This window comes from Phyllostomus discolor, chromosome 8 (assembly GCF_004126475.2).
Source record: "Phyllostomus discolor isolate MPI-MPIP mPhyDis1 chromosome 8, mPhyDis1.pri.v3, whole genome shotgun sequence".
NCBI classification, from domain to species: Eukaryota; Metazoa; Chordata; class Mammalia; order Chiroptera; family Phyllostomidae; genus Phyllostomus; species Phyllostomus discolor.
This window is the reverse complement of record NC_040910.2, coordinates 61109490-61123307: the sequence shown is the minus strand read 5'-3', so window position 1 is coordinate 61123307 and position 13818 is coordinate 61109490. Positions and strand designations below refer to the sequence as shown.

Below are 13818 nucleotides of genomic sequence, written 5' to 3'. Positions count from 1 at the left end.
TGACTTTACAGAAAAGGCCACAGATGGCTCCTTGCAGAGTGAGGACTGGACGCTGAACATGGAGATCTGTGACATCATCAATGAGACAGATGAAGGGTATGTGTGTCCCTGCTACCCCTCTGGGAAGCCGTCAGCTCCTGGTGAAACTCAAAGCCTGTCTGGGATTAAGGGTGTCAGGTGTTCTACTTTTTGTTTTGTTTTTAGCTTATCTTGGCATTTAATACCTGATGGCATTTAATACCTGACATTCTTAATTCTCTTTCCTCTTCCTATCCACTCCGCCCCACTTCCCCAGTGGCACTGCAGAGTTAGAACACTGACACCCTCTTTTAATAACCTGCTTTTAATCACAAGTGAAAATGAAGTTGCTTGGTTACTTGGTTCCCAGTGCTCTTTGGTCTCCTCGGCCAGATCAGCCCCTCTGCCCTCCTCTCCTTCCTGACCTCTGCCCTCCCTTCGCAGATGTGAGACTGTGTCCTCTTGCTTTGCTGGACTGGGGCCCAGCAATCAGAGAGGGAGGCTGCCGTGTCCACAGAGGGAAGCAGGCTGGGAGAAACTACACATGTGGCCAGAGCAGCTTGGGTTTCTGTAGTGAGTAGGCTTTCACCCGCAAGCCACCCTGTGCTGCTGTGTCTTCTGTCGTTGCGCACATTAGGGCGCCCCTATCTACATTGTGGCTGCATTCTCGTCCCACTTCTTTCTTCCCAAGTAGCCTGTATTTGCCCTCTGTCCACACCATAAAAATGGAACCTACCATCTCCATATTGTCTTAAACCGTTTCTGGAGTGATGGGAGAGGAGCTGGACTCAGGCATCCCTGAGCTTGTACTGTGACACTGTCACAGCCTTGTCAGATATAAAATGGGGACCAGCCTCCTAAGGTTGCTCCTGCTTTCATTCAGCACATGTGCACTGAGTGGTGACCTTGTGCTGGGCACTGGTGTCCATTCTGAGGTCGCAACAGGGCAGGAGAGGGCTGGGAATTAACAATTTTAAGTGGAATAATCAAGGAAAGCCTCACAGAAGGTGCCCTGGACAAAGACGTGTAGGAAATGAGGGGGTGAGGAGTGAGGATTGTACCAGGGAAGCACTTTGCAACAGAGGGAACAGCAAGCACAGAAGTCTTGGGACTGAGGGTGTCTGGTGCGTTACAAAAGAGCAAAGAGGCCCTGGCTTGTGTGGCTCAGTGGATTGGGTGCTGACCTGCTAACCAGAGGGTTGCTGATTTGATTCTCAATCGGGGTGCATGCCTGGGTTGTGGGCTGGGTCCCCTGTGCGGGGTGTGCAGGAGGTGGCCCCACTTTGATGTTTCTCTCCCTCTCTCTCTCCCTCCCTTCCCCTCTCTCTAAAAATAAATAAACAGAATCTTTTTAAAAAATAGCAAGGAGGCCAGTGGGGCTGGAGCAGAGTGGGCAAGGAGGGGAGGGTACCAGGAAGGGAGGTCAGAGATGTCTGGACCCAGACAACAAGGCACCAAGGCCTCAGGCTTGACCTCGGGGTGGGGGGGCAGGGGGGGTCTCTTGGATGATCTGAGCAGAGCTAAGGCATGGTCTAACTTTCATTTCAAAGAGATTATTCTGGCTACCATGTGCAGAGTGGCCTGGCTGGGAATGGACCAAGGGCGGAAACAGAGAATCCATTAGGAGGCTCTTACTGTCATCCTGTTGTGCAAGGTGGCAGCTTTGACTTGGATGATGGCAGAGGAGGCAGTGAGAGATGATCAGGTACTGAATATATTTAGAAGGGGGACCAATGAATGTGCTGATGTGGGAGGGAGGAGTCAGGGATACAGGGATGGAGTAGACTGTGGGTGCAGAGATCAGCAGTGCAGACTGACTTGCCAGTGAAGTCCCAGTGCCCACCACTGAAGATGCTGAAGGGGGCTGGCACAGAGGAAGCTGGAATTGGGGTAGTGGCCCATGCTGGAGATGGGCATTTGGGAGTGCTTAGTGAAAGATGGCGCATTTCTGCAGTCTAAGGGCAGGCGCTCACCTCGGTGCCTGGCACACAGATGGGAATCACACAATTGTTGGGGGCTTCACCTTTCTAAGGCCGTCGTCACTGGGCTTCTTTTCTCTTCACATCTGCCTCAGACGCCACTTATTTACTTCTTTATCTAGTTGTTATCCCACATTTGTGGACCCCACAGGGGAAGGCCCAGATACCAAGATGAGTGTGTGGCTGCTCTCGAGGTGTTCCCCACACAGAGCTAGCTGGGCTGCGCAGAAGAGCATGTGGCAGAATCAAAGAAGCAGCAGAACTTCTGGAGGCTGACCTGGTCCTGAGCCCCCAGGACAGCAGGGAAGGGAGAAGTGTGTCCTGTAGCTATGGGGGCATGGAAGGGACAGCAGGGTGGGGTATGGGTGGTCGTGAGGTGCAGCAAGGAAGTGGGGAGAGAGTTGTCTGGAACAGAGGTGGTTCAGGTCAGGTTGTGAAGAGCCTTCTTCCTGTGTCACCCCCCAGAGATGGGCTGCACCCTTGGGCGACCCACCAATCCTTGCCTCTTTCCCTGTCTGCCTTCTGTGCTGCAGGCGGGGACTCTCAGAGATGCAGGACTCACAAAGTCACTCCCTTGCCAACAAGTCTTCCCTTGGAGTAAAAGTCCTCCACACACCCTGTGGGATAACCAGGGCCCTCCATCACTCCACTTGGGGTCCTCTCTCCTCGTCCTCCCCTCTCAGCCCCACAGATCCCTTGAGCTTTCCCAAGCCCTGTGCCCTGTTTGCAGTTCTCCACAAACGGGAGGGACATAGACACAAACGTGCTAGCATGGGATCCACTCACTCCAAAAGGACTGAGGCCTCATTTCAAGGTCTGCAGTGGGGTCCACTGCTCTCACAGTCCTCAGAGCACCTTCCTACTGAAGTGACCCACTCTTCTGTTCGTGCACTTCTCAGAGGGCGCCCTTGTGCCTCCTGGGACTTCCTGCCCTCACCTCTGCTGTGAGGTGACTGCAAGCCTCTCCCCACATGTCCCCTGCCCACTTCGTCCTGCTTCGGGGTTTCAGGCCTAGTGTTCCCTCTGCCTCACGCCACCGTCCCCACTCACTTACTAGTCTTTCATTTACTGCACCTCATTTCCCTGACACCGTCCCTCCTCACTTGGACAGGCCCCCTTGTTGTGTGGTTTTGTAATACCCTGTTTGACACTCACACTCATCACAGTTTAAACTTACATATTTGCAAGACATTTGTTAGACTCTGTCTCATCCCCAGCTCCCTCTGGACTGTGCTCTCCCTGTGGACAGAAATTCTGTTTTGCCACTGTTTCACCCCCAGCACCCAGCATAGTGTGCGCATAACTGGCTTTTGACAAACATTTGTTAATTAAGTGAATAAATAAATGAAGTCCCTGTGAGGAATGGAAGCATGTGAATATAATCATAGCACACTGTGACAAGTACTCTGAGAAAGAAGCTTAGAGAGCCAACCAGAGATACTGTCCCAAAGGCAGCGAGCTGGCCCCAGGGCCGACACAAGGAAAGGATTCTTGGAGGAGGGGACGTCCAAGTGGAATCTGGGGTCAGCCAAGTGAAGAGGTGGATGGGGTGGTACACATAGGAAGGGAAGTGTAGTGAGGTTAGGGGCATGGAGCCTGGAGGCAGCAGCCTGGGCTGTGGTCCTAGGGCCTCTGCTCACTTGTCATGTGACCCTGAGTGAGTTACCTAATCTCTCTGTGTCTTGGTTTTGTCATTAACAAATAGGGAACATGTGCGGTGCCAAGCTCTGGGTCGAACCAGCTCATGCAGCACCCTGCTCCCTTCCGACAGCCCCATGCAGCAGGGACAGTGCACATTAACGTTGAGGGGACAGGCCCAGAGTAGGCTGGCCACTTGCCAAAAGTCTCACCCCACAGCTCTGAAGTCCAGGTGCAAGCCAACAACACTATGCCTGCACTGCTTTTATTTATTTCGAGTTCTGCCTCTGGGAGGCTGGGGTCCTGCCGGGCCCCCCACAGCCCCTCTCTGCACTTTCCCTGATGTTCATGGTTGGGGCAGTGTGGCAGCCCCATGTATCCTGGATCTTTTGTCATTAATCAGGAGTGCCTGGACAAGTTGTCTACCCAGAAAGGTTTTAGACCCTGTTTACCAGGCCTCTTACCTTGTCCTATGTAATTAGAGCATAGGCACATGGATTTGGTAAGCATTCTTTGTTTCTGATGTGAGGACCCGTTGACCTGGGTCATGTTCATAACGTTGCTGGATCTTCCCAGCTCACTGAAGCTCTGTGTTTCCCAGCCTTTAGGTGGGAGGGGGTGAAGAGGAGTAACTGCTGGAAAAATGCAGTATGCTAGAGAATAGTTGAATGGGGGTGGGGCAGGAGGGAGAGGAGGTGTTTAGGGTGAGGGCATGGGGGCAGCCATGTCCTCCATCAGGGAACAAGGAGGAAACATTTCTGGAGTGGCATTTCTGGGGCCGAAGGACAAGATGAGTTCAGTATGGCTGGAAAGAAGGTCTCTTATGAGGCTGCTGTTGGAGATCACTTTGGGAAGGCTGAAGACAGTCCTGAGGCCAGATCTAAGACCCTGGGGGCAGCCCTGAGGGGTGCAACCTTTCCTTCCAAAGCTCTCGGGGGTGTTGGGGCATCTCACACGTGTCATTGCTTCCTGGTTCTTTCTGCTCCATCTTGGCTCTTGATTCTTCCTTCTTTCTTTTCTCCCTGTTTCTAACTCCTTGCTGTCTAATCTGCTGCTGATGCTTGAAACTTTGCAGTTCCTCTGACATGCCTTTGATCCTCCTCCCTGAAGCTTCTTCCCCAGGGAGAGATAAATACTTGCTTTTGTGCTTACTCAGTCATTCCCAGGCAGTACTTCCTGAGGATGAATTTTCATTTTAACTCCAAGCTGAGAGCCTGCTGACTCTAATTTCCCTCTGCCACCATTGCCTCCACACCAGGAGAGCTCTGGCAGCACTATACTTGGTGAGCTTGGTGTGATTGCAGCCCTGGAGTTTGTACCCATTTTTCTGCTCCATGGAAGCACAAGAGGAGAGGAAAGAGACTATATTGAGAGGGATGGCAGCCATGGGTCAGGGTTAGCTATGGCTTGGCAGAACCCTTGAGAGATGAAATCAATCAGTTCTCCTGGCCAGTAGCTGCTGACCTTCACCATGCTCAAGTTCAAGTCCTCCAAGCCAAGAGCTTCTCAAGTCCCATATTTGCAGAAATCAGCATTCCTATTTGGAAACTGCAGCCATACTACAAACACACTTGGCAAGGACCCCTTCCCCAGGGAGCTTTGTCCCATTAGCCCTTGGACTCAAGAGCCAAGAATTCCTGCCGGCAGTCATTTTTCAAGTTGGGAATGGAAAATAGGTTCCCAATTTCTTAAGCTCAACGTTTAATTCTCTTTGCTCTCTTTCTTATTAATGACTAGTTAACTACCTATGGTAACACCTTGCCTTGCTACAGTGTGTTTCTGTCTAAATTGGGCTGATTAGCAGAGCTTCCACCCCCACCCCCACCCCAACTTCCTCGTACACACTTGAAAGGACTTTTCCATTTGGTAACTAGATGATAAATATTTTAGAGCTGTAGGAATAGGAGGTTACTGACTTACCAACCTTCAGCTTTGGAAAGACCCAGATATATCAACATGTCAGGCTGCAGAAGTCTGGAGCCCACCCATGATAGCAAAAGGCAGTCCCTGCAGCCAGACTGGGGCTCCCCAGAGCTCAGGTGACAGGGCATTCATGGGCAGGGCTTCGTGCCAGAGGGAGCTCTTAATCCCACACCTTTGTATTATCTTGGCTGAGAATAAATTAAATAACGTGTTAGACATAAGAACTCTACCTAATAGGTACTCTTAGATGGCTGGCTGGGGACTCGAAGTCCCAGCTCTAACAGTGACTTAAGGAAGGTTTGTTGCAAGTTCCAAATAATCAGCTTATAAGTGAACTTTTAAACATGGCCCACTTGTAAACTGGGGACTGCCTATAATTCTGTGAGGTTGTCTTTGGGAATCCACATCAGATCCGTCACCTAAAAGCACACAATTCCTAGGGTTTTGAGGAGACTGAAGTTTTCTTGGGGAAAAAGAGTCCCAAAGAACTGGGAAGGGCCTGACCATCCAGGCCTAAGCGTGCCTGGCCGTTGTCTCTGCAGTTTCTTCAGTGTCTCTGCATTGTTTATGGTTTTGGATAAATAATATTTGCATATGATACAAATTTCAAAAGGGCTGCAAATATACAATCCAGTGAAAAACTTGCCTGTCCCCTCTGTCACTCAACTCCCCTCGTAAGGGCCAGCCAAAGTTACCAGCTTCTTGTAGCCCTCTCTGGAGAGTCTTTTCCTATGCAGGCATGTGCGCTGTGTCTGTGTGCTGTCCTGTGTAACTCAAATAGTAGTGTGCACCACGTGCTGCTCTGCAGATGACTCTTCCCAAAGTTTGCCCCATGTTGGTGCATAAGGAGTGTTGATTCTCTTTTTAAAATAGTATTTATTTATAATCCTTACCTGAGGACATGCTAATTGATTTTAGAGTATTAATTTTAGAGAGAAAGGCAGGGAGTGAGAAAGATCAGTCGGTTGCCTGCTATACACACCCCAAGCAAGGATACAACTCACCACTAAGGTGTGCCCTCATGGGGAATCAAGCTTGTAGCCTTTTGGTGTGCAGGATGACACTCTAACCAACTGAACCATCTGGCCAGGGCAAAGATGTCTATTCTTTTTTGCAACTGCATAGTGTTTCATTATGTGGATAAACATGATTTAATTTAACCTGTTTCAGGTTGGTGGACATTTAGTTTGTTTCCACTCTTTCACATTTATAAACCTGCTGCAGCGAGTAACTTTGTATATATGCTAGTTCACACAAACAGGAGTGAATTTGTAGGATAGGGACCTGAAGCATAATTTTCAGGGATCTTAATATGTCCTTTTCTGCAGGCCAAAGGATGCCATTCGAGCCCTGAAGAAGCGGCTCAACGGAAACAGGAACTACAAAGAAGTGATGCTGGCATTAACAGTGAGTGCTGTCCTCCAGTGGGTGGGGTGGCATCTGGGCACATCCCTGCTCCTGCCCTTGCCCCACTCTCAGGGCCTTCCCTCTGTCCACTCAGCACAGCCTCTAGCATGTGCCTTTGCGTGGCTTGGTGTATGTGCTGCTGGGGGCCAGTGGAGCCTTCCATAGTGCCCGTGGGTTTTCCTTCCACCTTTGAAATGGGGAGTGAATTTCGGTCTTGTGTATGCCAGTGGAAGATAAGGCACAGGCAGCACTGATTGGCCCAGAAGCCCAGAGCAGAGAAGCCCAAGAGGCCTGGGTCTGCCTCTGGCTGCCAGCCTACGGTAAGACATCTAGGCTTGCTGCTTCCCTAGGTATCACTTGCCTCCAGAAAATGCTAACTTCCACCCCAAAACCTACCTTGAACTTTCCAGATGTTAATGCAGATGTTTACAATAACCTTCCAAAAGAGGGTTCATCATCTCCTCACAGGGATGGAAAAACCAAGGCTCAGGAGATGCCTAGGGGTTTGCCCAGACTTCCCTCTAATAAGGTGCCGTGCTTCGGACTCTGGAGTAAGGACCAATCATCACTAGGAGGGTCTTGGAGAAGTCGGCCTTCCTGTCAGGAAGGAACAGAGCAGATTTTTGCCCTTACTTAAAATGTCAGAAAATTAAAGGGGACAACTTCAAGTGTTATTCTGTCCTAAAAGCTAACCGTTTTTCAGATGTGGCAAAATGTAGACGACAGTGAATTCTTTTTTAAAAAATATATTTTTTACTTTTAAATTACAGTTTACAATATTATTTTAGTTTCATGTGTACAGCCCTGTGATTAGATATTTATGTAACTTAACAAAGTTGATGATCCCAATAGATCTAGTACCCATCTGACATCATATATAGTTATTATAATATTGCTTATATTTGCTATGCTGTACTTTACATCCCTATGACTACCCTGTAACAACCCATTGGCACTTCTTAATCCCTTCACCTTCTTCACCCATCCTACCCACACCCCTTCCCATCTGGCAACTGTCAATATTCTCTGTCTCTGTGAGTCTGTTTTTTTCTTGTGCTTGTTTGTTTATTTTGTGTGTTAGATTCTACATGTAAGTGAAATCATCTGGCATTTTGTCTTTCTCTATCTGACTTACTTCACTCAGCACAATACCCTCCTCTGTTCATCTATGTCATTAGTGACGGCAAGATTTCATTCTTTTTTATGACCAAGTCTCATTTCACTGTAAGTATGCACCACTTCTTTATCCATTCATCTGTTGGTGGGCACTTAGGTTGCTTCCATATCTTAGCTATTGTAAATAATGCTACAGGAAACATGAATGCATATGTCTTTTTCAATTTGGTGTTTTGGGTTTCTTCGGGTAAATATGTAGAAATGGAATTGAATTGTTGGGTACTACTTTGTCTATTGTTAAAGCATTGGTTTTAAAGTCTATTTTTCTTGTCTAAGTATTTCTACTGCAGCTTGTTAGTATTTGTTTCCATTTTCATGAAATATCTCTTTCTATCCTTTACTTTCTTTTTGTGTGTGTCTTTCGATCTGAAGTGAGTCTCTTTGTAGACAGCTTATATGATGGTCTTGTTTTGTTACCCATTCAGCCACCATATATACTTTGATTGGGGTATTTAAAGTAATTGTTGATAGATATTTATTGCCATTTTATTGTTCATATTTTTTTATCCTTTATTCTTCTTCTTAAAGAAGACCCTTTAACATTTGTTGTAATACTGGTTTGGTGGTGATGAAGTCCTTTAGCTTTTTTGTGTCTGGGAAGCTCTCTATGATGTTCTTTGATTCTAAATGATAGCTTTTGGAAATGGATATGATAATCTTGGTTGTAGGTCCTTGCTTTTCATCCCTTAAATATTTTGTGCCATCTCCTTCTGGCCTCCAAAGATTCTGTTGGGAAATCAGCTGACAGTCATATGGGAGTTCCCTAATAGGTAACTAACTGCTTTGTCTTGCTGCTTTTAAGATTCTCTCTTCATCTTTAATGCCATTTTAATTATGATATGTCTTGAAGTGGGTCTCCTTTGGTATATCTTGTTTGGGACCCTCTGTGCTTCCTGGACTTGTGTGTCTATTTCCTTTAGCAGGTAAGGGAAATTTTCTGTTATTATTTTTTAATAGCTTTTCAATACATTTGCTGTTGTCCCAGAAGCCCCTTAAACTATCCTCATTTTTCTTTCTGTTGTTCTGATGGGTGTTTTCTGTTGCTTTATCTTCCAAACTGCTAATTTAAATCTCTGCTTTATCTACTTTATTGTTGATTCTCAGTAATGTATTCTTCATTTCAGTTAGTGTATTGTTCATTTTTTACTGGTTCTTTTTATGTTTTCTATTTCCATTTTTATGTTCCCTATCTCTTTGTTGAGGTTCTAAGTTATTCTGCTCTCTTGCTAAGTTTACTGAGCATCCTTATAACCAGTTTTTTTAACTCAGCATCTAAGGGATTGCTTGTCTCCATTTTACTTAACCCTTTTTCTGGAGTTTTGTCCTGTTCTTTCATTTGGGACATGTTTCTTTGTCTTCTCACTTTGGCTGTCTCCCTGTGTTTATTTCTGTGTTAGGTAGAGCTGCTACATATCCTGGACTTGGTAGAGTGGCATCGTGTAGAAGGTGTTCTATAGGGCCCAGTGGTGCCCTTACCTGATCTGGGCACTCCAGATGTAGCCCCCATGAGGACAGTGTGTACCCTCCTGTTGTAGTTGAGCCTTGATTGCTGTTGGCATGTCAATGGGAGAGATTGATTTCCCAGGCCGATTGGATGTGAGGACTGGCTGCAACCACAGTGGAGGGTCTGCTGTCAGGGACTTACCCCATGGAGCAGAACTCACTTTAGCAGGGTTCAGGTGCCTGCCAAGTCCACTTGAGAGTGTTACTTGCAGAGGTGGTTGGGTGGTGCTTTCACAGGGCCTGCAGCTGTCTGCTAGGTGCACTATCTCTGGGCCTCCTGGCAGGTGCAGGACAAGGTCAGCTGCCACCTGTGTCCTGCCCAGGGCCACCTGGAATGAGCTATAAAGCTATCTGCAGATGGCTTGGAGGTTCCTGAGAGAGGCCAAGCTGTGAACCAAGGCCAGCTTCTGCTAGCTCTGGGTATGGGGGGGCCACTTAGCAGGAAGTACAGTGCATGCAGAGGCCAGATGCTGCTTGTTTGAGAGATTTTGGGAAAGTTGGCAGCATGAGCCAAGACAGGCCATTTGTATGGAAAATCCACTGGAAAGCTTTGGGTGGGCCTGAAAGTTGGGTAGAACAAGGTCTCAGGGAATCACCAGGGTAGGGCAAACGGTATTACCCAGGTTGATGGAGATTCAGGTATGGTGCCTGTCTGTTGGCTGTAAGTGGGGAGGGGTTAGCAAAGGAGCAGTGGCCTTTGCCAGCACTTTTGTCTGGAAGAAAGCTGACACCCAGCTTTTGCTCTGATACGAGACAATTCAGTTCTTCCCTGTATGTCCCTGACTCCCAGCACTGTGGTTCAGAGGGAGTGAGTCTGAATGACTCCTTTCTGGCCCTTTAAGAGGAACTGCCTGGGACTCCAGAAGCCCTCCTTCTCACTCATCCATAATCTCTGCTGGTTTTTACAGCCAGAAGGTATGGGGACTTTGCTGCCTGGGCTGGAGGGCCTGGTGTGGGGCTGGGACCACTGCCTCCTCAGGAGGACCTTGGAAGCTGGGAGTGGGACCTTCCCATTCTAAATCTCTGCTACCTCTACCAGTCTCAATGTGGCTTCTTTATATCCTTAGTTATAGAACTTGTGCTCATCTGTATTTCAGGCAGTTCTACATGGTGGTTGTTCTGTAGTTCAGTTGTAATTTTGATGTGGTTATAGTAGGTTCCAAGTACTGTGTTTTCATATGCTGCCATCCTGACTGGAGATAATCTACAGTTAATTCTTATCATGGAAACTGTTGACAGGTCAGCACTGGGCTTCTCTGTAGGTTTGAATAGTGTGTTACTTATCCCAAACTGTTGTAATATGTTTCCTTTTAAACACAAAGAAACTGTACACTTTTTGCCCAAGTGAAAACTCGACATTAGGAGCATTCTCTCTGCCAGGGAATTGGGATCTGAATAATAAAAGAGAAAAAGACTGTTGAGAAATAGGAAGTTGAAGACTTTTTTATTTTTTAATCCTCACCTGAGGACATGCTTATTGATTTTAGAGAGAGGGGAAGAGAGGAAGAGAGAGTGGGAGAAAAATATTGATGTGAGAAACATCGATCGCATTCTCCCATATGTGCCCTGAGCAGGAATTGAGTCTGCAACCTAGGCATGTGCCCTGACCAGGGATTGAACCCACGACCTTCCAGTTTATGGGATGACAACTCAAACAAACCCACTGAGTCACAGAGGCAAGGGTAAAAGATTTAATTTAATTTAATTTAAATTTTTTTTTCCAGAATTTGAGCCATGGCATTCATTAAACCCAGAGTGTGCCCAAAATCAATTGTTGTCAGTAACTGAACTCATGAAAGAACAAATTCTAACACGTCAGGACACTTTCCTGGTATTTGAGATACAGCCTTTATGTGCCCAACTTCATGGTGGCCATATCGGATAGAAACCTTTCTACAGTGGCTCTGCCTTTGTTTCCTTCCTACAGCGGAGCAGTGGGCATCGCTTAATCTTTCCTGATGGTCAGATCTCATTTAGTATTATTATTTTCCCCAGCTTTATTGAAATGTTATTGACATATAACACATACAAGTTCAAGGTGTACCGTGTGATGATTTGATGCACATATATTTCAAAATGATTACCACAATGTTAGTTAATCCTCTGTTTGCTCACATCATTACATTTGTGTATGTGTGTGTCTATGGTGATAGTATTTAAAATCTACTTTCCTAACAACTTTCAAATATATACTACAGTATTGTTAATTATCGTAACCATACTATGCATTAGATTCCCAGAACTTACTCATGTTACGTCTCTCTTTTTCCCCCAGCCCAAGACAGCCAGCATTCTAGTCTCTTGTACAAGTTCAGCTTTTGTAGATTTGTACGAGTACATAAGAGAGCACTTACAGTATTTGCCTTTCTGTGTCTGACTTCTTTCACTTAGTCTAATGACCTCCAACTCCATCTGTGTTGCGAAAGACAGGGTTTTATTCCTTTTTATGGTTGCATTATTTTTGATTGTATACAGTACACACCACACTTCCTTATGCATTCATTCATTAGTGGGCACTTATGTTGTTTCCATGTCTTCACTATTGTGCATGATACTGCGGTGAACATGGGAGTGCAGATATCTTTTTAAGCTAGTGTTTTCTTTTCTTCAGATAAATACGCAGAAATAGAATCTCTTGATTATATGGTAGTTCTTAGTTTTTTGAGGAGTCTTCATACTGTTGTTCATAATGGCTGCACCAGTTGCATTCCCACCAACAGTAGACAAGGGTTCCTTTTCTCTACAACCTCGCCAGTACTTGTTACTTCTCCTATTTTTGATGGCAGCTGTTCTGACTGGTATCTCATTGTGGTTTTGATTTGCAGTTCCCTGATAATTAGTGATGTCAGGCATCTTTCCATGGACCCCTTGGGCATTTATGTGTCTTCTTTGGCAAAATGTCTATTTAAGTCCTTTGCCCATTTTAAAATAGAATTTTGAGGGGTTTTCTTGGTATTACATTGTGTAAGTTCCTTATATACATTTTATATTAACCCCTTATCTGATAGTTTATAAATATGTTCTCCCATTTTGTGGGTTGCCTTTTATTTTCCCAATTGTTTCTTCTATTGTGAAGACACTTTTAGTTAGATATAGTCCCACTTGTCTGTTTTTTATTTTGTTGCCTTTGCTTTTGGTGTCAGATCCAAAAAATCTTTGCTAAGATCAATGTCAAGGAGCTTTCTCCCTGTTTTCTTTTAGTAGTTTTACAGTTTCTTCAGTAGTGTTACATTTAAGTCTTTAGTCCATTTTGAGTTCATTTTTGTGAGTGAATATAGTCAACATATTAGTTGACTATATATGTATGGATTTATTTCTGGGCTCTTGATTCTGTTCCATTGGTCTGTATTTCTTTTTATGCCACTACAACACTGTTTTGATTACTATAACTTTGCAGTATAGTTTGAAATCAGGCATTGTGATGCAGGATTGCTTTGGCTACTTTTGGGCCTTTTATAGTTCTATACGAATTTTAGGACGGCTTTTCCTGTTTCTGTGAAATCTATAGATGACTTTGGGTAGTATTGGCATTTTAACAATATTAATTCTTCCAATCCATGAACACAGAATATCTTTCTATTTATGTATGTCTTCAATTTCTCTCATCATTGTTTTATAATTTTCAGGGTACAGATCTTTTACCTTCTTGATTAAATTTATTCCTAAGTATTTTTTTAATTTTAATATTTTAATGTTAGCTGTCAGGTCTTTGCAAATCCAGTGATGCCTTTGGGAGACTCATGAATGTTCAGATCCCTTGTCTGCACATTTCAGAGGCCCTAGTCTGGTGCATGTGCATGGTCCATGTCTGTTTTTATGGCTTCTTTGTCTTCACTTACCCTATTAGTCGCTCTCAGTTCCCTACTTCGACCTAGTGTATGGACAGGAGACTCCTGTTTCTCATTGTTTAGATACACCTTCTGCTAACTCTGTGGGCTTTGGCTGCATTCGGAAAATTGCTACTGTGTATTTCATGCCCTACAACCCACAGGGACAGATTTTTCTGAGGACTTTTTTGGCAGAGCCACTTGAAGTGGTCACTGGGTCTCCTTGGGCTGAGTGGTCCTCGGCAGCCAGGGCAGACCTCCTGCATCTTCTGTTCTGCTTGGCTTTGGGGCTGCTCTGTAGCTCAGGCCACCTCTCTCCAGGACATTTCCAAGCCTGTGGTCTGAGC

At 45.7% G+C, this 13818-nt stretch overlaps 1 protein-coding gene across 14 annotated transcripts in view; it reads left to right on the top strand.

The window, feature by feature from the left end:
• Positions 1-13818, top strand: part of TOM1L2 (target of myb1 like 2 membrane trafficking protein) — a 121770-nt gene that overhangs the window by 64921 nt on the left and 43031 nt on the right. For 13 of the 14 annotated variants that reach the window (XM_036032870.1, XM_036032872.1, XM_036032869.1 and 10 more), the window contains exons 2-3: positions 12-96; positions 6887-6965. In XM_036032870.1, coding sequence (XP_035888763.1) covers positions 12-96; positions 6887-6965 — 164 coding nt within the window. The remainder of the gene's footprint in view (positions 1-11; positions 97-6886; positions 6966-13818) is intronic. The other variant, XM_028534300.2, reaches the window with a different exon arrangement.